The sequence below is a fragment of the Dichotomopilus funicola genome, assembly GCF_033296635.1.
Source record: "Dichotomopilus funicola strain CBS 141.50 unplaced genomic scaffold C8A04scaffold_11, whole genome shotgun sequence".
NCBI lineage: Eukaryota > Fungi > Ascomycota > Sordariomycetes > Sordariales > Chaetomiaceae > Dichotomopilus > Dichotomopilus funicola.
Window position 1 is genome coordinate 507,154 of NW_026944032.1, and position 21,310 is coordinate 528,463.

General features: G+C 54.9%; 7 protein-coding genes across 7 annotated transcripts; 5 read left to right on the top strand and 2 right to left on the bottom strand.

Annotated features, from left to right (window-relative positions):
• Positions 1 to 1,535: 1,535 nt before the first annotated feature.
• C8A04DRAFT_35364 (uncharacterized protein) lies at positions 1,536 to 2,276 on the bottom strand (the record flags this gene model as incomplete). The annotated part of the gene is made up of 4 exons (XM_062783143.1): positions 1,536 to 1,570; positions 1,644 to 1,736; positions 1,799 to 2,034; positions 2,095 to 2,276. 4 exons carry the CDS (start codon positions 2,274 to 2,276, stop codon positions 1,536 to 1,538), a joined length of 546 nt encoding a protein of 181 aa, XP_062639471.1.
• A 3,444-nt stretch (positions 2,277 to 5,720) lies between these two features.
• Positions 5,721 to 7,881, top strand: C8A04DRAFT_35365 (OPT oligopeptide transporter protein-domain-containing protein; the record flags this gene model as incomplete). The annotated part of the gene is made up of 6 exons (XM_062783144.1): positions 5,721 to 6,032; positions 6,131 to 6,343; positions 6,395 to 6,694; positions 6,878 to 7,121; positions 7,185 to 7,637; positions 7,709 to 7,881. 6 exons carry the CDS (start codon positions 5,721 to 5,723, stop codon positions 7,879 to 7,881), a joined length of 1,695 nt encoding a protein of 564 aa, XP_062639472.1.
• A 2,589-nt stretch (positions 7,882 to 10,470) lies between these two features.
• C8A04DRAFT_26270 (uncharacterized protein) lies at positions 10,471 to 11,263 on the top strand (the record flags this gene model as incomplete). The annotated part of the gene is made up of 3 exons (XM_062779871.1): positions 10,471 to 10,515; positions 10,568 to 11,076; positions 11,152 to 11,263. 3 exons carry the CDS (start codon positions 10,471 to 10,473, stop codon positions 11,261 to 11,263), a joined length of 666 nt encoding a protein of 221 aa, XP_062639473.1.
• Positions 11,264 to 11,882: 619 nt separating this feature from the next.
• Positions 11,883 to 12,092, bottom strand: C8A04DRAFT_26271 (uncharacterized protein; the record flags this gene model as incomplete). Its single annotated transcript, XM_062779872.1, has 1 exon — positions 11,883 to 12,092. The coding sequence occupies one exon, from the start codon at positions 12,090 to 12,092 to the stop codon at positions 11,883 to 11,885; it is 210 nt and encodes a 69-aa protein (XP_062639474.1).
• Positions 12,093 to 13,385: 1,293 nt separating this feature from the next.
• Positions 13,386 to 15,684, top strand: C8A04DRAFT_26272 (glycoside hydrolase; the record flags this gene model as incomplete). Its single annotated transcript, XM_062779873.1, has 6 exons — positions 13,386 to 13,638; positions 13,689 to 13,910; positions 13,994 to 14,141; positions 14,213 to 14,286; positions 14,348 to 14,479; positions 14,543 to 15,684. The coding sequence occupies 6 exons, from the start codon at positions 13,386 to 13,388 to the stop codon at positions 15,682 to 15,684; spliced, it is 1,971 nt and encodes a 656-aa protein (XP_062639475.1).
• An 868-nt stretch (positions 15,685 to 16,552) lies between these two features.
• Positions 16,553 to 17,556, top strand: C8A04DRAFT_26273 (uncharacterized protein; the record flags this gene model as incomplete). Its single annotated transcript, XM_062779874.1, has 3 exons — positions 16,553 to 16,665; positions 16,733 to 17,200; positions 17,292 to 17,556. The coding sequence occupies 3 exons, from the start codon at positions 16,553 to 16,555 to the stop codon at positions 17,554 to 17,556; spliced, it is 846 nt and encodes a 281-aa protein (XP_062639476.1).
• Positions 17,557 to 19,259: 1,703 nt separating this feature from the next.
• C8A04DRAFT_10174 (uncharacterized protein) lies at positions 19,260 to 20,732 on the top strand (the record flags this gene model as incomplete). Its single annotated transcript, XM_062776492.1, has 5 exons — positions 19,260 to 19,575; positions 19,628 to 19,670; positions 19,734 to 19,912; positions 19,969 to 20,215; positions 20,279 to 20,732. 5 exons carry the CDS (start codon positions 19,260 to 19,262, stop codon positions 20,730 to 20,732), a joined length of 1,239 nt encoding a protein of 412 aa, XP_062639477.1.
• Between the last annotated feature and the right edge of the window lie 578 nt (positions 20,733 to 21,310).

Consider the following 21,310-nt stretch of genomic DNA (forward strand, 5'->3'; position numbering starts at 1 on the left):
AGTCCAATCCAGGCGCGAGAGACAGAACAAAAAGAGACCAATAATATTAACCTTTTCGTCTGAGATAAGACCACACAATCAGGATTTCAGTGTTGGTCGAGGTCTGCGGAAGACAAAACGGTTAAATCCCTTCCTTCTAGATGCCGAAGGCGCAGTAGAAGCACGGAACCGAACCCCAACCAGCCGGGAATTCGCTCAGGAGGGGGTTTGTTGTGGCTGAGCTGTTGTCCAAACCAAGTTTAACACCCCCCAAAAAACGCATGCAATGTGATTGTGGGCTGACGGGCTGCGGCGAGCAGTGCTCGTTTATAACAGCAGCGTTTCATCGCCAAGCCCAGGGGCTCAGGAGTACGGGTAAAACGCACCAGAAGATGGTTGAAATTTTGAAACTTGCAGGAGTTTGGGGACCGGAAACTACCTCCTCGGTAGTGAATCATCTTAAATAGTACGAAGCAAGGGGCATGTACCGTCTTCCTCTGTTGCAGTGACCAGTTGTCGATCAGGTGGTCTCGGACATCGTCGATGACAAAAATGGCTACATTGGTGACATTGATCTTGGTTCTAGATTTATCATTTCACCCGAAGTGTCGCCGTTGGTGTGCGCGGAATGATAATTACGGGTTAACGTAGCATTGATTGGTTTGCTATACATGATTATGGGACGGTTGGCAAACCCCGATGTAACAATGTAACCAATGACTAATAACGGCGATTTGCTGCACGGTTCTAGGTCTGCAGGCAGGAAAGCGAGGCGACGATGCTGTGCAGCTGGGAAACCGAATGAACAACTCCTCGGCGAGAGTCATGTGAGCTGTTGCCCGTGTTCTCCCAGGATCGGGTCACATCGCCGTTTTGTTTTCGGGTCGCAGGAGGCCTCCAACCATCGAATCGCTCATGCAACTTTAAATCTTTCCCGTCGCCCGTCTTCAAGGCACCGGATGCAGCGAAGGCTAGGCATGGCTCGAGCACGGGTGCCTAGCAACCATTGGCGGTCTTGGCTTTAATTCAACTTGACTCAAGGTTGCGGTATTTCAAAATCAGTAACGAGGATATATGAATTTCGTAATGGAATTGTATGACTGATATGTTTCATGATCATCGAACTTCTAAAAACGAACGCTGAAAAGCAGCGAGTAGGTAAAAAACATACAGGGTATTTATCAGTGCCCTGTTTGATAACGGGTACAGCAATAGAACAAATGGGAAGAAATGAAATACAGCATATAAAGAGGGGAAAGCAAACGCTCCCGCCCGTTACAAAAGACCCTATTCCAGGCCCAAAGCTCGCTCCTATGCCTGTTACGCCGTGTCGTCCCAGATGCTATAGCAACAATCCTATTGGTGTCGCGGGTTAAAAACAAGAACGCCAGAGATCATGTAGCAAAGATATCTCTCGAGAAATAACACAAAGGAAAAGAAAGAAATATGCGAGAAAAAGTATGGAAAATAGGACTGGCGAAAATGGGATAGGTGTCAAATCATGAAACCCGTAGACTCGTTCGGGTTTAGCCCGAAGCGTCTGGATTTCCCAGTAGTCAGTACGAGTAGGAGTAGTCGACGGTAGATTCGTCTGGTCGAGGCCAAAGAGTTAGTGATTCCGCACTACTGAGAGTTGGTTTGACCGGGTGAAGTGGCCGGCGTACATTGGTACGATGCATAGGCCTCCGCGTACGCCGCTTGGTGGTACGCTGCATCTTCTGGAGGTGGCGTGCCGTAAACTAAGTCTTCGACGAGTTCTGCAGATAGAACTTCCGGTTAGTCTCTCCCCTGGCAGAAAGATATCATGTGTGAATCTCACCGTCGCACTCAATGGGAACCCCTTCCTTCATGGTTCCCTTTTTCTGTGCCCGTTTCTCGAACCGAGCAATGTCTTTGGGGTCCACCACTCTTCCCCGTAGAACAAACCGCGTCTCTTTTGGTGGGTGTTCGGATTGGCGCTCGCGCATCGTCTTGATCATGAACATGTACTCAGAGGCCTTGATGTACTTGGTGTCGAGATTCCACCTCTTTAATTGAGTCTTGTACTGCTTCTCACTGTAGGTTTCGATCAATTGTTAGTCAGTTCCGGCTAAATAATCAGAAGAACGGACTCACGTCGCCTTGAAGTTGTAGGTCGCCTCCATTTCGGACATGACATCTTTCAACTTCATGTTCATGGTGTTGTAGAGATGGGCAATGGTGTCCCGGTACGGCTCCCAGTCTTCGGGTTTGGAAGGACGGTATGTCACTAAGACTGGCTGCACCGCAGCTTGGCCGTAGGCGTAGTAGGTGTCCATGGTCTAGTGTCAAGATTCAGCACGGTGAGAACGGATGCTGTCGTCCTGTGTTGGTGAACGTATGAGTGTGACTGTTGGGGATGATACGACCGGTGGGATGGATGAGGGTATCATGTTGAACTTATATAGCCGCATAGTTTCTGAGACCATCAAGATGAGATGGCCGTTGAGACGCACGGCCACATTGGATGGGAATAACCGGATACGGTTCGTTGCCTTGTTCATACGGCGAGGGAGGCTAGGCAGATGGGGGCCAGGAGAATGTGTGTGTGACACCAGAAGGCGCTCATGTCACGGGCCATCACTAAAGAACAAGCTCGGGGGAAAGAGTGACTCGACAATGTGCCTGGTGGGGAGCCTCATCCTTGGATGGGGGAATGGATGTGGGGTGTGACAGATGACCTTAGCCCTTTCAGGCTGACTGCCCCTGGCCATGCCATTTGTGATATTGGGGGCGGAATAGGCGCGGTCGCGTCTGAGAAGGTTGTGGGGCCTTCTGCCGCCAACCTTTCGTAATCCTAGATGTGTTCAGCGACTCGTCATTGGCGATGCACAAGTTCTTCGCAGCCAACTCGCCTCGCCAGCAAGATGGCGAAGTCCCTGTAGTTACTATGAAAGGAACAAGTCAATCCAAAATAAAAATTGAAAAATAAACACAAGTAAAGAGATAATGAGTACCAAAAGAAAGAAGATTGAAGGGAGAAGACCAAAAACACTGTGACCGAGGTGGTTTGCAGTTGGAAGGGGCAACCGCTCCTTGGGCCAAGAGGTCTTAGTGGGGCTCATCATCTCGCCCAAACAGGCAGGCACCATGGCTCCACTCTGCGGTAAACTTCGAATTCTTCAAGATCGGGACGAAGGTAGGAGCGTCGTCCGCCAATGGCTCCCACTGGGACGAATTCGCTCGCGGGAACGAAATTGCTTGCGAATTCCATGTAAGGGACTCGATCGCCCAACATGGCGCAGCGTCAAGACCGTCACTGAAAATACCTGAAGTGAGACGCCTGCGCCCATGACCGCGTTACCATTTGCAGCGCGCTGAGAGAGGCACAATGTCACAAACCGGGGGTCAAGAAAACAAAACCACTCTGATTTTATCCCTTCACCCCTCTTCGGTCCCGTCTCGGCAGCATTATTTTTGGCCCTCCTCAACTTGCTCGATTTCCTGTGCTTTTCCTTTTATCCCTTCTTTCATTTTTTCTGCCCCTCGCCCTCGCCAGATCGGTAATTACCTATGCTGGGTTTGTAATTACATACACTACTGTACAGTACCTCGTGTATCATCGCCCGTCCCAATTTGGACGTAGCGCCCGGATTAGCCGCGTTTGCGGAGGCTCTGCCTGTTTTAGCGACCCAGTCGGGCTCTTGCGGGCCGAAATATTGATGCGAATTGGGAAGGCCTTAGGCAGAATTTCCACATCAACTGACCGATTTCGAGATCGCAAGTTTGCCAGAATGGCAGAATTCCACCAACAGCCTCTGGTGCCTTCACTTCCGCAACATACAACTCTGATTCGACGGTGCCCGAGCTCAGCATTGTGAGAGAACCACAAACCGGGTCTCCACAAACATGCCGTTCTAGCCGAGAAAGAATGCTACCGCCAATGGTTTTTTGTTCCCCGGCCGCCTCCCGCAACTGGAAGTTAATTACAAAAAACTTCGAAAGAAAAACAAAAACTTAACAACCCACGAAAACTTAAGGCCTCCTATTTGGGCTGGCCGGGTGTCACGGTCATCTTGGCGTTGGCACTTCCAAAACGTCATGATTGATTAGAATCTTAAAAGGAACAGCTGCGCAATTTTGAATCCTCCACAATTACTCGCCTTCCCATTGCCGAGACTAGAGATAAGCTTATTTACAGTACAGACGAGGCGAATAACCCTCCTTGTTTCATCTATAACCCCGCGTTCAAGACCATAACCCGATGGAGAGCTTGGAAGCGAGAGATCGAGCGCCGGATCGGCCGAGCCGCCCGCACTAACAAAGAGTTGCCGGGGTGCGTGCGGCGTAGGCCGCCACGCATCGGGAGGATCGTGATGATAATACCCGGGGCTACAATTCATATGGAGTGGCTTGCTTCAGAAGTGTCTTAGAGGCAGGACTGTTCACTCTCTGTCAAATTTTGCCACTCTTTGAATTCGGTGAATACCGTTCCGGTTCAGCAGTCTGATAAGCAATCCTTCAACACATAATTACAAATCTTGGATGTTTCATGTTGACGTTGTCCATCCGTTCAATATGTTACCACGCCGGCCCTGCGAGCACTCGGGGCAGAGAGAGACTATGGTGCCGGTCTGCGGTACGGCACCCGGTCCTCCCAATCGCGCTCAAGAAACCCAAAGCGGCGTTTCTCCATTGCGCTCTCGTAATGCTCCATAGGCTGATCGGGTGTGGATGGAAGGTAGAACTTCCCGATAACATCTCCAAACTCCGTCGGCTTCCAAACAAGAATCAAAGCATCGTTTCTCCGCGCCGGCCTTATTTTCTTTCTCTATTCTTATTTATGCACATGAAGACAGGGTTGGTGAAAGTTGGTGGAAGATCAGAAAGGAATTGTTGAGGAGGAAGAATGGATGTGGGAAAGGCGAATAAAACTTACATCCAATCACGGCGCCGGTTATGCACGTAATATTCATCATCAAGACCCGGAGAGTAGCGCGTGAGATCGAAGGCAAATTTTGTCATGTCGTCCATCAGGGCCTGCACGCCCGTGTTGTCATCGATGCCCATCATGAGGTTCATCAGACGAATCACGATACTGTAGAGTTAGCAGTGGCATTACACTTACTGCGCTGGAGAACGGCCATAGCTTATCGAGACATGACCATCTTTCACGTTATTAATAGCTCCTTGAAGATAATAGAAAGAACATTGCAACAATATCGAAACGTCGGCGAGTCTAAGACGACCCCGGATGCTCAAGATTGTTTCCCAACGTTCCTTCCCCCAAGAATTTTCATGTTGAGAATTCGTTGTCCCCGAATACACAGGCCCATACATAGATTGCATGTTGGGTTTACCTTCCCCCAGTGAATTTTGATACAGCACTAACTAATGTATCGGCGTCTGGATTGTGAAAGTAGGCGTCACCTGACGTTTCTGCGTAGTCGCCGCGAAACATGACCGTTAGCACCGTACAGAGCGCCCTCCAATACCGTGCGCCCTGCAGATCCTTGGTCACACCCCGCGGCCACGCAAAGTAGCAAACCGATCACGGCTTTGCCATCGTCGCCTGACCGCGTTTTGAGTAGGCAACCGCCAAAGACTGCCGACCCATCGAACCTGAAAACCCGTCCCAGGCTGGAAGAAGATGTCCCAGGCTGGAAGAAGATGTCCCAGGCTGGAAGAAGATGGCCGCTCCGGAACAGTTCAAGCCGACGTCTTTACGGCCGGCCATGGTGGTGGTCGGCACCGCCTTAGGCTCACTCGTCTGCGTCGCCAACATGTACTTCGGCTTGCAGGTGGGAGCGCTCAACACCATGTCCACGTCGACCGCCCTACTTGCTTTCGCTATCTTCCGGAGCACGTCGCGATGGCTGCCCTTCGACTTCACCCCAACAGAAAACGTCATCGTGCAAACCATCGCCTCGTCCATCGCCGGCATGCCCGTGGCCGCAAGCCTAACAAGCGCCATTCCCGCGTTCGAGTTCCTCCGAAAGCCTGATGAGGGCGGGCCGCGGCACTTTGCCATCGCGGAATTGATGGTTTGGTCTCTGGGGGTGTCGCTCTTCGGAACCGTCTTGGCACGCCCTTCCGTAAATACTTTCTCTTGCAGGAGAAGCTGCGCTTCCCGGGAGGGTACAAGACCGGCGTCCTCATTGGTGTCCTGCACGGCGACGAAGGAATTGCACAGAGGGCGGATGCCGACAAACGGGGCTTTAATTTGGTAGATGCGGACGCGGATACGATCGGTGACGGTGATGAGGATGCGGACGTGGAGGCGGAACATGCTTTGGACAATGCCGATGAGGTCGTGGATGACAATGGCGCTCAACTGTACCGGGAATATGACTGGGCATCGAAGGTCAAGATAATTGTCTATGCGTTCTCTGGCGCCGCCGTCTACGTAAGTCTGTGCTCTGTTTTGGAAGGCAGTCCTGATATCTAACTTCCTCAGGTCTTTGCTTCATTCTTCTTCCCAATACTCTCCAAACTCCCCATCTTTGGGATCGCTGCATCCGAGGAGTGGCTGTGGTTCCTCACCCTATCCCCGGCACTCACGGCGTTCGGCATGATCCTGGACCTCCCGGTAGCTTTCTCCATGCTCTTCGGCGCCGTACTCGGTTGGGGCATTTTGTCACCTCTGGCCAAAGGCAACATTTGGACTCCTGGCGGTGTTGGCGACATGGAGACAGGCGCTCGTGGATGGCTGCTCTGGATTAGCGTCAGCTTCCTTCTGGGTGACGCAGTTGTCCGCGTGGCCCATCCTTCTTGAGTCTATGCGGCAAGACTGTTCAGGAATACCCGAACAAAGCTTCATTTGCGGCAAGCCTTACATGGCGACGCGGACCATAACAGCCGGCAGCCTCTTCTTGTACCTGCTGAATCCAATAGGAACCACCAGCGGCCATCGCTTGGAAGCTTTGAGCGCGGGCCCCAGCACGACAACGGCGGATCGACGAAACCATCAGATTCAGACACCGCGGGCCAACTAATTTCCAGCCAAGCAATTTTTGTTTCTATGGTTATCTCAACTTCTCTGTGCTTGGTCTGCACTCTAGGAGTGTTCGGGAAAGAAATCTCCTTCCAGCTTGTGATTCTCGCTGTTGCCATCGCATTTCCTCTCTGCGTCATCATCATGCAATCCGTTGGCGAGACCGACACCGCTCCAACCATGAGCCTGAGTAAGTGAGCCTGTAATCCCTGCTTCAAGTAATCAGAACTTTCTGCTAACGGCACTCGTTCAGGCAACGTATGTCAATTCCTCTTCGTGCTCCTACTCTACCAAGGCCCACGTAATAGTCTCATGACAATGGCTGCCGGCGCCGTCACCGAGGCAGGACTATGGCAGTCCGCGGTTCTCATGACGGATCTCAAGACTGCATATTTGGTCCAGGCATCGCCGAAAGTCATGTTCCGTGCCCAGTTGCTGGGATCCGTCATCGGGGCATTCATCGGAAGCGGCATCTACCGTCTCTTTACCGCCGTCTACACCATCCCTAGCCCCAACTTCTCCGCGCCGCTTGCTTATATGTGGTCGAATACTGCCCGGCTAGCAGACGGAGGAAGTCTTCCCAAGGAGGTATGGCCGTTCATGCTGTTGGCGTTCACTGCATCTGCTTGTCTACGAATCCTAGGCCTCGTCGCCGGAACAAGGCGGTGGAGCATCTGGGTTCCCAGCGGGGTCTCCATTTCCATAGGTACGTTTAGATCGTAGTTCAGAGTGATGAGGAGTCAGGTATAAGAACTAACGAAAGGGATGATCTCTCAGGCATGTATGTCACCCCTTCCATCACCCTTGCAAGACTCGCAGGCGCCGCTATCCGCATATTCGGCATTCACTATTGGGGGCTTTCTGAAGTGTCCCTGATGTCTGCCGCGGCAGGTTGTATTCTGGGTGAGAGCATGCTGGGATTTGTTCCTCAGATCATAGGAGCTCTTTGAACACCCCACACACCCTAGGCAGTTGCAAGAGTGAAGTTCTTTATCCAAACTCACCCCGTGACCGTGTTGCAACTGTTTATTTAACGAGGCTCTTCAGCAGCTCTAAACCCTGGGTCGAAGCTTGATTCAAACTCAAACTCTCACAAAGTGCCAGTGCTGCTTGACGCGGCTCGCCTCTCATAGCTGCTCCCTTCCCTCCAACATGCAGCACTTGCCGTGCGACCTCGCTTGCAACTATCACGCTATGTGCACTGTGCTTAAGGTATGTATTGGTCTACTTGCGGGGGAAACACAATGCGCATCGACACGTGATTGAGAGGCAGATATTTAAACTCTCGAGTACCGATTCCCACGGTAATTTGTAACCCATGGTTTGTTGCAAAACATCCTTCCACATCCACGGCCCCCAATCTATCTTTGTATCCAACTTCCTGAACGCGCCAGCGGCCAGCCGCAATGAGAAGACCAACCCAGACGTGCCCCTCAGATTTGAGACTAGCGTTTCATATGTCGGAACTGCGTGGACCACAAGACGGAATTGAGTGAGTTTGGGGGGCACTGCCTGCTGCTAAGCCGGTGCTAGTTATGTGCCTGCTAACCTGACCGGCCGGGAACGTAGTGTCATCATCGTACCCGGCGTGTGGACGACAGGTGTCTCTGAGAAATGGACGAAGCAATACTCATGGCTCAAACTGCTGAGCGCTGCCACGGATCATGATACCCGGGTTTTCATCTTTGAGTACGACATTGGCCCGGACGAAGACGGTGCGTTCTGGCGACAGCTTTTGGCCCATGGCCCCGGATTGTTGGATGCCATCCGCCAGGCTCGATCATTTAATGTAAGCCCTCGCAACACCGCATCCGTCCCCCGTTGTTTGCGGACGTCCATCTCTCACCCGACCACTTTGTCGCAAACATAGGCCTTGTCCACCACACAAATTGAGCTTACCAATTGATAATTTCGTGATATAGCTTCATCGCAGACCCCTCTTCTTCATATGCCGTGGCCTTGGCAGCGTGGTTCTGAAGCAGGCCATATACTTGGCTCATCAAGACCACCCGTCGACATGTCACGCCCTGGCCGGCATTATATTTCTCGGTGCACCGCATCTAACATCAACTGACGATACGCGGTGGGAGAACTGGCGGTCTCTCTTGAGGCTGTATCGGAAGGAGCTGCCTAAGACTGCCCTCGGGCCCCAAGACGTCGAGATCTTTGCGCAGCTGTGTCAACAGTTCAGCAACTTGGACCTGCAAATCCCGATTTTGTCTGTATACGAGACTCTGACAACAAAACTCCGCGAGCCGGGACCTTCGCGCGAGACTGGGAAAATTGTACGTCCTTGGCCCCCATCACTTTGCGCGTGATTACGTGTGGCTCAGGCCAACGACACAACCCATGGCCATCTGACAACTGCCCTGGACTGATTGACTGATGTTCGGTATTATTCCGGAAAGCTCGTTGATAAGTCCCATGCTGCGGTGCAAGCGGAAAAGGAAGAATTGTTCGGCGTGTCTGCGTCACATACCGAGCTACACGTAGTCACGCCGGGTAGCGACTTGTTCAATCGGCTCGTGGTCTTCTTTCAATCTGTGCCTCAAAACGTGCTGGCAGCTGTCAACGCGGCATATGAACGGTTGGAGACCGGCCTTGATTTCTCTAATAGCACCTTCCGCAGCGCAACTCGGTTGGTAGATTTTGAGCAGGACAGGGAAGGTCCGCACCGAGCATCACTCGTTCTGGTTGTTACGCTACTCCAATAAATTGACTCTCCTATTAGCGACGGCAGACACCTCCGAATCTAAAGAGCGAGACCTCCTCAATAGCCGCGGGATGGATGCGGCCGGCTTCGACGTCATTCCCCGAGCAAGGCGGCTTTTGTTGCCGTGCTATTCACTGGGGCAGCCCCGCAACACCACCTTCTACGGCAGGAAACAGATCCTCGACCAAGTCCACAATGCACTCGCTCTCCCGGGAGAAACCGATCCGACGGTGAATGGCGCAGAGATTTCCGCCCCCAGTCTCCCGAGGGTCTTCTTCATCTGCAGCATGGGAGGAATGGGCAAGACAGAAATCGCTATCGAGTACATGCATTCCTATAAAGCCGATTTCGATGCCATCTTCTGGGTGAACAGTGCAAGCGGGGCAAAGCTGAACGCAGGCTTTCGCGACGTCGCTGTCAAACTCGGCCTCTAGAACGAGACGGATCCCCGCGATAACCCCATCGCAACGAGGAATATTGTCAAGGCATGGATGTCGAGCCCTGTTCGTGTCTGGCGTCTGGGGTCATCGGGCCAGGACCCAGACGTCAAATGGCTCCTAATTTTTGACAATGTGGATGAACCGGATCTGCTTGCCGACTTTTGGCCCACCGACGGAACCGGATCGATCTTAGTTACAGCAGAAACCCACTGGCCACACTCGGCATCCCGAGCGAGCTTCAAGCAATAGATCTGTCACCCATGCCGATCAAAGAAGCTAGCCTATTCCTCCAAAACCTGTCCTCGGGAGAGGATGAGCGGGGTAGCCTTGAAACATGTGCGAAAATTGCCAGCCGATTGGGCGGGCTTCCCTTGGCCGTCGTACAAATGGCATATGGTATTCGCCGCAAGCACCTGTCTCTCAAGGAGTTTGTAGAGTATTATGAGGAGGACGCACAGTCGTTTCAAAGACTCACCCGTTCAGGGGCTCACCGAGGACCAGACCATCGCCTCGACATGGAATATCGAGAGCCTTCCGCCATCTGCAAGGGCATTGCTCAGGGTACTTTCCGTCCTTGATCCGGATACCATTCCGGAGGATATTTTGATGACCGGTGTCAATGGAGTCGACCTTGCGAACTATCCAAAGACAATGAAGGCGTATTTCGACGCACGAGAGGAGCTTCTCAGGTCCTCCCTGGTTTCCAGGAACAGAGACCTCGGGTTCGTTAAGATTCATCGGTTGGTGCAAGAGGTCGTGCGGCAGAAGGTGTCCATTGATGAACTTCGTGAGACCTACAATGCAGGTGTGACGTTGGTCTCTGCGGTGTGGCCTTTCCTGGACGACTCCAACCTAAACAGAGTTGACCGCCTGCGACAAGTACAAAGATGCTTACCCCAAGTGGCTGCTTTGAAGGTGGCGCTCGAGGGCAAAACGCCGTCTGTTTTGCAGCCCAACATCGGAATTAGCGCATTGTTGAATGAGATATCGTGGTAAGACCCGTGTGATGATAGGGAAACGGTACACGCGTAGTCGTAGCTTTGACTCATTAGCTAACACCACGTCAGGTATTACATACTCCAGCCCTCCGGGTATGGCCTACAGGATGGAATGGACTTTACGGTCCTTTCGGAGCGGGTTCTTGAGAGTTTCGCCGGGGAAAAGGACGAGACGCGCTAGACCAGGTTACTTACGGACTCATATCGATATCAAGGCATCACGGGGACATACATAGACAGCCCGGCCGCGGTAGCCAACTGCAAAAGCTGGCTTGGTGTCCTCGTCGAACGAATCGAGAAGTATGGCGATCCCGTAGACGTCAAAACTATACCCATCGCCTACCACGAAATCGGGATAGCACTCATGCGGGTCCCTGACTTAGCAGAGACGAAGAAATCTTAGGTCATGTCGTATGAGACGTTGGAACAGGTGACTGACCCGAGCGAGCTCGTGTTCCCATTCCCGTAGGTACATCGGGCCCTCGTTGCAGCCTATTACTCGGAGGATCCGGAGTCGGCCGACTCGCTAATAACTCCTATCCTAAAAAGGCGGGAGGAGAAACTCGGTGTTGATGATACACCAACGATAGAGTACGTCCATTCCCCAGTAATTATGCTTCCGCAGTCCTGCGCAGAGCGTGACGTTTCGGCAAGGGTACTCATAGCTTCTCCAAGACCGGCTTGATTATTTTATTCTTGGGCCACATACGACGACTTCAAGGGAAGCATGACGAGGCCCATGAACTCCACAAACGAGCGGCCTCGGTGAGATGGAAATGGAGGCGCCGGTCAGCTTTGTTCTAGCTGTGGCGCCGGATGGACCTCGTGGTCGAGTCAAGACGGGCTTCGGGGGTTCGGGCGTACCACAGAGGGTTGGTCAGCGAGGCGAGGACGACACGGCGGCTGCGTGCGAGGAGTTCTCGGTTCCATGGTGGAAGCGCCCCCCTCGGAATAATCGGGATGGGCACCCCGTTGTCGAGATGGTCTTGCCAGTAGGCGAAGTCAAGCATGGTGGCGACTACGGTCGACGAAGAGAAGTCCGCGGAATTGGAGACAATCACTACTCGGCGTGATTGGGGTGAGACTGTGGAGGCTATCCGTTACTGTCATGCAGTCTGGCAGTGCTCGGTCCTCTCGGGGCTTGGTGCTATCACGGCGATTCTGTCGACTAGGGAGTCGAGGATGCTCTGTCCGGCCGATGGCGCACCCTTCAAAGGCGCTCGTGGACTCAAGTGGCCGTTGAGAACAGACTAACGCCAGCAGAGGGACCCCCTTTAAGGATAGTCCAGTCAGTGACTGACGACATCTTGGAGAACGGTCCGATTTAGATCCCAGCAGAGGCAGGGGAAGAACCAGAGCTGAGTGCAGCTTGCAGCCGAGGTATGTGGGAGACCTGTTTTGGAGGCTTCTAGCCCACAATCTCCCCCGCTTCTCCGCAAGCCAAGCATTTTCCCCACCCCCGCCCTCAGCTGTTCTCAAGGCCCAAGCGAGATAGATTACCTACCTACGAGTAAATGACTGAACCCTTGCAAGGCGGGGCGGCGGTTTCCCCTCTGGGAAACGCACCTAAATCGAACGGCGGCAGGGCCCACTCCGCCGGCCCGGAGCAGTTTCACACACCGGAACCTCCGGGCTCTGATGGCGACTTTGATGTCGGCCCGACGACTGGCTAGCTCCGGTCACCAACGGTTGTCTCGCCCGCGACAGGAAAAGGGAGAAAAACGAGCTTCTTCCTCGTCCTTCCTCCAGAAGCGGCTAGATCTCGACCCAGGTTCGCGTGTGCCCATGCTGGGCGGACTGCAACCCCTGGAGTCTAAAATGTATGTAACTACTTTAGACAAGCTGCGAGTCCAGTCGCGAGGGTGGTGCATCTCCGCTTCCGATCCACGTATCCGATTCACCCATCCACGCAGCCGCGAAGGCTAGCTCGTCTTCCAGAACACGCTAGCTACCGCATCGATTCGGTCCTTTAACTACCTCCTCGCGAGTCTCCATGCTGGCTCTTCAGGCCATGTCCCTGGCCCCGCCTAAGGCGCCAAACACTGAGCCTTAGCTTCATCGTCCACGCCGCCCACGCCCTGGCAGACGGCGTCCACGAGCCCCGGGCGACGAAAACCGGGTAGTACCGGCCGTTCATGTCAGACAGGAGATAGACTGTTAAGCGGGTGTTGACTATAAATATGTCGCCGATCTCTGCCGCTTCTGCCGCATTCTTGCGTTTCGTAGAGTGTCGAAGCGACAGTCCTGTCTCCGGATCCAGTTGAATCCTGCCTCGTACGCAGTCCACCTCGCCTCATCCCATCATGCGGCTTCCGTGCCAACTCCATCTCTTGGCCTCCTCGGCCCTGCTGTTCCCCACGGCGCTGGGTTACCCCGAGACCGGTCGTGTCCACCGCGATGGTCAGCTGTTGAAGCGGTCCGCCGACTCCTTCCTTGCAACCGAGAAGCCCATTGCTCTCCAGAACTTGCTCTGCAACATCGGCGCTTCAGGTTGCAGAGTTTCCGGCGCCGCCTCGGGCATTGTCGTCGCCTCCCCGGACAAGTCGAACCCCGACTGTAAGATGCATCGGCACGTTCCCAGTCGTTTTGGGCACTGACCACCACAGATTTCTACACCTGGACCCGAGACGCCGCCCTCGTGTTCAAGTGCCTTGTCGACACCTTCACAAACAGCTACGATACGGGTCTCCAGACTCAGATCCAGAACTACATTGCCGCACAAGCCCGCCTGCAAGGCGTCTCGAATCCCTCCGGCAGTCTCTCGGACGGGTCTGGTCTTGCGGAGCCCAAGTTTTATGTCGATTTGACTCAGTACACTGGAGCCTGGGGTAAGTAATTGTCTATCTAGGTACTACTACTCAGCGTGCCGCCGACACTCGGTCACAGCTTCAGGGCGCTGATTACAGAACAGGTCGGCCGCAGCGCGATGGTCCGGCGCTTCGAGCAATCGCATTGGTTGGCTACGCCAAGTGGTTGGTCAGCAACGGATACACGTCGACGGCGTCCGACATCGTCTGGCCTGTCATCAAGAATGATCTGGCTTACGTCGCCCAGTACTGGTAAGCGAGCGATCTGACCTTGTGTCTATGCTGTGCTATGCTGTGCGAGAGCCGGGGGCTGACACGTTCAGGAATAATACCGGCTTCGATCTGTGGGAGGAAGTTAGCGGCAGCTCCTTCTTCACCGTGGCCAGCCAGCACAGAGGTATGAGTTTTGAGTCCTTGTGACTTGCCCCTAGACCCATTTCTGACCTGCCAATTTGCAGCCTTGGTGGAGGGTGCCGCGCTCGCCACGTCCCTCGGCACGTCCTGCAGCGCGTGCAGTTCCGTGGCACCGCAGGTCTTGTGCTTCCTCCAAAGGTTCTGGTCCTCATCGAGCGGCTATGTCATCTCGAACAGTACGTAGACTTAACGCCCATGGATTCTACACATGCAAACATAGATATTGACGACAAGTCAAGTCAACCAGAACAACGGGCGGTCTGGCAAGGACGCAAACTCGATTCTGGCCTCCATCCACACGTTTGATCCCGCCGCTGGCTGCGACGCGGCGACATTCCAGCCTTGTAGCGACAAAGCTCTGGCCAACCACAAGGTCGTGACCGATTCGTTCCGATCCATATACTCGGTCAACTCCGGTATCTCTCAGGGCGTGGCGGTCTCGGTCGGCCGGTATCCCGAAGACAGCTACTATGGCGGTAATCCGTGGTACCTCAACACGCTTGCCGCCGCCGAGCAGCTCTACGATGCGCTCTACGTCTGGAACAAGCAGGGCTCCATCACCGTCACCTCGACATCGCTGGCCTTCTTCAAGGACTTCTCCTCGTCCGTCACTGTCGGCACCTACGACTCCGGCTCCTCGACATACACGACCCTGTACAACGCCATATCAAACTACGCCGACGGTTACATCAACATTGTCGCGCAATATACCCCGTCCGACGGCTCCTTGACCGAGCAGTTCTCTAGGAGCGACGGCACCCCCCTTTCTGCGCACCATTTGACCTGGTCCTATGCCGCACTGCTCACCGTCGCCGCCCGTCGGGCGGGAATCGTGCCTCCCTCCTGGGGCGCGGCTTCAGTCAGCGTCCCGTCTCAATGCTATGGCACGTCCGTCTCCGGGTCCTACACCTTGGCGACCTCGACTTCGTTCCCGACGTCCCAGACCCCGATCTCAACCACCCTGTCCTCCAGCACCGCGGTGGGCACCGGCGCCACCTCAAGCACGACCGCCAGCACTTCCACCTCCGTCACCTCCGTCGCCACCTCAACCGGCTGCGCCATCGCCACATCCGTCACCGTGACTTTTGACGAGCTGGTCACCACCCAGTGGGGCCAGACGATCAAGATCGTCGGCAACATCCCTGTGCTGGGCAACTGGGACGCGAGCAAGGCCGTCACGCTCAGCGCTGTCGACTACACCTCGGCCAACCCGCTCTGGTGGGCCAGCCTGAGCCTGCAGGCTGGTCAGGTCATCCAGTACAAGTACATCAACGTGGCGTCGAGCGGCGCCGTGACGTGGGAGAAGGACCCCAATCATACGTATACTGTGCCTAGCTCGTGCGCGACCGCGGTGGTCAAGAGTGATAAGTGGCAGTCGTGAGAGGGAGCAGGAAAGCGGGCTCGGGGTGACAGCGGAAGAGGTGTCCGAAATAGTGGGAAAAGGGTGAAGGGGGTTGAAGTCAAGGGGACGGCGCTTGTTTGAATGAGTTCGGTGCATATCATTCTCAGCGTACATACTACTCTTCTCAGTGTACTTCAGAAAGGAATTCAAGCAACATTCAGTTGGAAAATGCTTCACTTTCGACGCTAAATTTAGTTCCGTGAGCGACGGACGGTACCGCCGACCACCTTTTGTTTTTGCTCTACCTTTTTCGAGAATCTCTGGCCAATCGTATTCTTATTGGCTGCTGTGGCAGTTTTTTACCGAATGTGGTATTTCAGGGGCTCCCAAGACTTCGACGGCATCCTTCCCCACGCCTTTGATACGGCTATTCCAAGAAGATGCCGAAGCCATGCGACGCAAACCACCAGCCCCGCACCTCAAATTTTCTAAACCTTCCACTGGCCGTTCTTGGCAGTTGAGTGAGACTGTTCACTTGGAATGGGCTCGGAGGTGGGGGGCTCCCTGTGGAAAAAGCTACAGGGTAGATCCGCAAGCGACGAAACTACGGAAGACGAAAAGAGGCATAGAGCGCGGGAGCTCCTCGGGTCTACCGAACGATTATAGTATGCATCCGCACTTAGCCAACTTTTAAGGTGGCATCGCGCGCGGGTCACGCCGAAATCAACCCGTGGAGTCAAGGAGGACACACCACTGACGCACAATGAGCAAATCAATCGGCCCTGCAGACCATGAAGACGATCCACGAGTCAACCCAAAAAAAGCACTTGGCCTGCCCGGGCTGCCACCTGAGGCGCGTTGTTCTCGGTCATCAGGCCAAACTAGCTGGAGACAAGAGGTCGTGGTAATGTCTCGTGCCATCGACGGCTTGTCCGGAAGGTCTTCGTTGTTGAAGAGGCCGCTCACAAGGAGGGCGAGCTTTCGGATGCGAGAATGGATCAAGCGGTCGAGCTCAACTCGGTAAGCTTACCTTAGCCTCCAGGTGTCCCGTATCTCGCTCGAGGAATGGCTGACATTTTAGCACTAGCACAGCAAGAACATCAGGCCTGTCGACGTCCGACTCCATGAAAGCACAGATAAAGCACCTCGCAGGCGGGCGGCTGGAGGAGGAGGAGGAAGAGGAGGAAGAGAGGGAAGCCGAAGGCTCAACCAGAAACACCACCGTTCTGGCGCCGATGCCAAAGCGAGCACAAAAAAGCCGCGCGAGTTCCATGGACAGCCGGGTCACACAGTGGCTCGATTTCTACACGGGACCGCCTGAACTCGGCAAGTCCCCTCTTCACCTCCCGGCGCAGTCGAAGCAACCCGGGACAGGCACCGCCGTGCTTGAGAAGAAGGGAGGGGGAGAGAGCGAACGGGATCCCGAGCCTGCAACATCCTCCCGCAGCCAGCAAAACACCTCCTCGGAATTAGGCGATCCGGGATTCCTGCCCTTACTCCGCTTTGGCGCCCCCCCTCCAACACCAGACAGCAGCGCAGGCGGTGCTGCCAAGACGCATTTGGGCCAAGACAAGGGAAAGGGCAAAAGAAGAGGACGGAGCACTTCCTCTGAAACCAAAGGGAGACGATGACGCCACGGTAACCAGGGACAAGGCGCAACCAAATACCGAGACGGATGACTCGGTTCGGCATACTAGTACCCGCCAGGATCGTATCTGGCTGCATATCAACTACCGCGGCGAAGCCCCGTTTCTTCAGGCATGGGGGTTGGATATCACGAAGCCGGCTGATCGTATTGAGGGGTTAGCTATCCTCAGGGAGCTGATCCAGGCGGAAGGTGAGAGGAATAGCGTGGAGGGCGCTCAAGCCGTTGTTCAGGGGTCAACATCACCTGCACTGGCAGCTAGTTGAGAGTGGTGTGGTTTGTGATGGGATAGGGAGGGGGAGAGTGCTCATACCTCTTGACGAACACGTTAATTATAGCGGCTATCTTGAACAGACAATCCCCGTTCGGCCGGCTGCCGCACAAGGCGTCCCTCAGTGTCATGGGTTGGTCGTCTTTGAGCCTGCAGGGATCCGGATTCCGGAGTTGGTGCGATGCAGGCGTGCCCGCCGCTTGGGCACTGTTCCAGTGTTCCGGGTTATAGGAGCCGAAGTGTTTACCCCGCGGCGCTTCCCCTCGTGGCGGCCGGACGACATCCTCATCCTTGCCCTGCTTGGCGTCACTTCCCACAATGGGAGAGCATTTCTCCTCGTCTTCGGTATCGCAACGTCGATGACGGAACCTTATCCAGTTGCCCCCCCCCCCTCCACTTCATTTCCCATGAGCGTATTTTGCGACAGTTAAGTGCTGTGGGATAATGCCTTTTGAAAAGGGACTTGGCCGTTTTCGAGAAAAGCGACCTCCCAGCCTCGGAGAAAAGCGGGTCGGCTAACCTTAACGAGTGGGAAATGAAAGATCGACGTTATCCAGTTCCCCCGTTGGCCCTCGTCTCCGAGATGCTTGTCACGACGTGGCTTCGCGTTACAAGGCTCTAGGGTCAGAAAGGTTAAACATGGCGACCAGCCCGCGCAAAAATAACCGTTGTACTAGTTCGTCACCCCGAAACCTCGTCGTTACAGAGGTCGGGGCTTTCGCCAGATCATCCTCCGCTAATGCCGAATCAAACCCATCCACCGCAACCGGGCACCATCTCTGGCACCAACGATGCATTGTAGCTGAACAGATCAACGCCTGCGTTCATCGAGCCTCACCCTGGTGGAGCCGCCGCGTCGATTGGGAATATCATGCAGTTAGCTTCATCCCTGGCGTGATAGAGGCGTCTGCTTTTAGCGTCGCGGTGGAGACTCGCAGGGAGATGCCACACACCTGACCGCGCTTCTCACGCAAGCCACGGCAAATCCTTCAAGCGAGTTCAAGCGAGCATCGGCCCAATCTCGGCTACGCTACGGAAGACTCTGCTCGGCGCGCCGCCACACGCAAGAAGCAAACCTTGCCATTGCTGGACGGGCCTGATGATTCCTCGTCGCGCGCTGCTGCTCTCTCGCAGACCCTCTCTCGCCGACTGTGAACACAGTACTCCTACATAGTAGTATCTGGAGTGTTCAACGCGTCGTGAAGAGAACTGTGGAGCTACAGCATGGCGTCAGGGTCTTCCGCGATCTGCCCGCATGCATACGACGTCCCAGATCCCATGGCTCCACCAACCGCAATCTTCCCCCAGTACATCGTGAGATCGTTAACGTCAGCTGGACATGAGCGGCCGTCGATCTTGCGCTTTGACACTTACAAATGCCTGCCCCTCGCCCTCACCGGACGTGGCTCTGCTGCCCTCCCCTCCCAGCCCTCTCTGCCGGTCCGATAACAAAGTTAGCGGCCCGGTTCCTAGCGTACGTGGTACTGCCCGGAAGATGTTTCGTTCAACACGTTGCTGCTGTTCCTTACCTCTTCGCTCTGGCCCCTGCTTCCCCAGTCGGGAATTGTCGTCAGGAACCCGGCACCATGTGAGCCTCAACTTCTCCCTGGCAGTCCCGGCTGCAATGTAACCTCTGCCCGACCGCGGCCCGCACTCCTCAATTCGCACTCCTCCGTTTCTCTGCTCGCCAACGCCGCGATGGTCGCCCAGCTGCCGCCCGAAGTCGCAGGCGTCGCCGTTGGCGTGCTTGTCTACAGTCTCGTCTGTTTAGCCAGCGGTTTCTTTCTGCTGTGGCTCGTCTGGATTCACGATGAGCGTAGGAGCTACGTCGCCCTGCTGGCCTCCATGATGACACTGCACACGGTCGCCTCCATCGCCCAGCAAATACACACCATTGTACGGTGGCGCGACATTAAGATAGAGCAGTACGCGAACTTAGTCGCCAACGTCGGCAACCCAGAGCTGAATATCACGGGGGCATCGACAGGTTTAGACCTGGTCTTGTTCTACATCCGTACGTCTTTCGCTGACCTGTGACGGACCCCCGCTGACCTCGAGCATCGCAGAGTACTATGCCTACAACGTCGAATCCATGGCCGTCTTCTTCTGGTAAGCCGCCCGCCCACTCCCACTCTTGCGTCCGCAAACCGACGTTGACCGACTTTGACCCAGGGCCGTCGGGCTAGCGAAGAGTATCTTCCAGCTGCGCATCACCAAGATGTACCACCTCCACGCCAGCCTCTTCGCCCAGGGCTTCGCCACCGTCGTGCCCGCCGTACAGATGCTCTTGCTTCGCTACAGTGACATAAATAAGAGCACCATCGGGTTTATGGTGCTGGCTAGTGCCATCAGTAAGCCCCTTTCTCTCTTCCCTGTTATTATTGCATACCATGACTGACGTCGCTAGTGGCCGCTTGTTTCGCCGGAGGCGCCCTTCTGCTCCTTGGCATCCTGGCGTGCTACATACACTCGCGCATCACGCTCGCATCCTGGAACGTCCGCTACGGCCAAGCCACCTCGGGCGGCTCCGGCACAAACGGCTCCCACTCCGGCACCCGCCCCGGCACCTCTAGCGCGGTGCAGCCGGCCCGGATGCGCACTATATACGACAGGTGGCTCGTCCTGCGCTTCACCGTTGCCTTTGCCGCTCTAAGGTAACACCCACCCCCAGCCCCCCCCGTTCCACACTACCTGCAAGCTGACGCCGGGGCATCCAGTCTCTTCCAAGTTATAATCATTAACTTTCAGCTCCGCGCCGCCGCCACCAACAAGCGCGCCAACGTCCCGCCGCAGCCCGACCTCAGCGTGGACCGCGCCCGTGGCGACTTGGCGCTGTTTGCGCCCGCCCCGACGGCCGACTTGTTCGCCTTCATCGTATTTGGTACGACCCGCACGTTCAGGGAGTACATGTGGAATCTGTTCGTGCCGCGCTCGGTTAGGGAGAAGGTCGAGGTGCGGAGGAAGAGGAAGAGGGCGGTCGAGGCGAGTGGTGGGGAGGTCGAGGTGCTGCATGATGCTACGGGGAGCGCGGCGAGGGACTTGGAGGTTGGTAATGGAGGAGTGGTGATAGGGTTGGGGGTTACAGGAGTGAGGAGGGAGGAGGGGGATGGGAAGAGCGACGAGTGGCCGATTTTAAAAAGGGGAGTCGGGGAGATGGTGAGGGAAAGGTGATTTTGGGTGCGTGGGTTCGGGTAACTAGCAACTTTTACTTCGCAAATACTGGGAACAATTGGCCCGTGTTGGCATTTTCGTGACACTGGGCGCCTACCCTCTACTTCCCTCACCACGTAACGAGTAGTTCTGTTGCATATGCAGGCAAGAAGCAGGCAAACAACCGCCTGGCAACGCCTCGAACCTGGGTGGCTGCCGGGATAAATCATTGGCGGCCAATTATTCCTCCCCTTTGCTTACCCACTGAAGTTGTGGATTGACCACCGCATTGAACGGCGTCTGCCTGCCAAAACCGGCGGCATTTCCACGCGAATGCACATACTACCTAGTAGATATCTTATAGTAGCTTAGTTTAAGATATTAGGTTGAATTGCTTCCTAGAGAACTCTTAACGTCCTCTAGAACAGGTGACTATCGATCTTCATATACTATATATATGCCTTTATCCTCGCTTGGATCACCTGTGTTCTGGTAATGTAACTGTTGTTGGCTTGCTTCTTTGCTGGTGATCCCGCTTCCTCTCGATCAGGAGGATAACCACACCCGCCCCATAGTGGCTGATCCGGCGGCTGATCCAA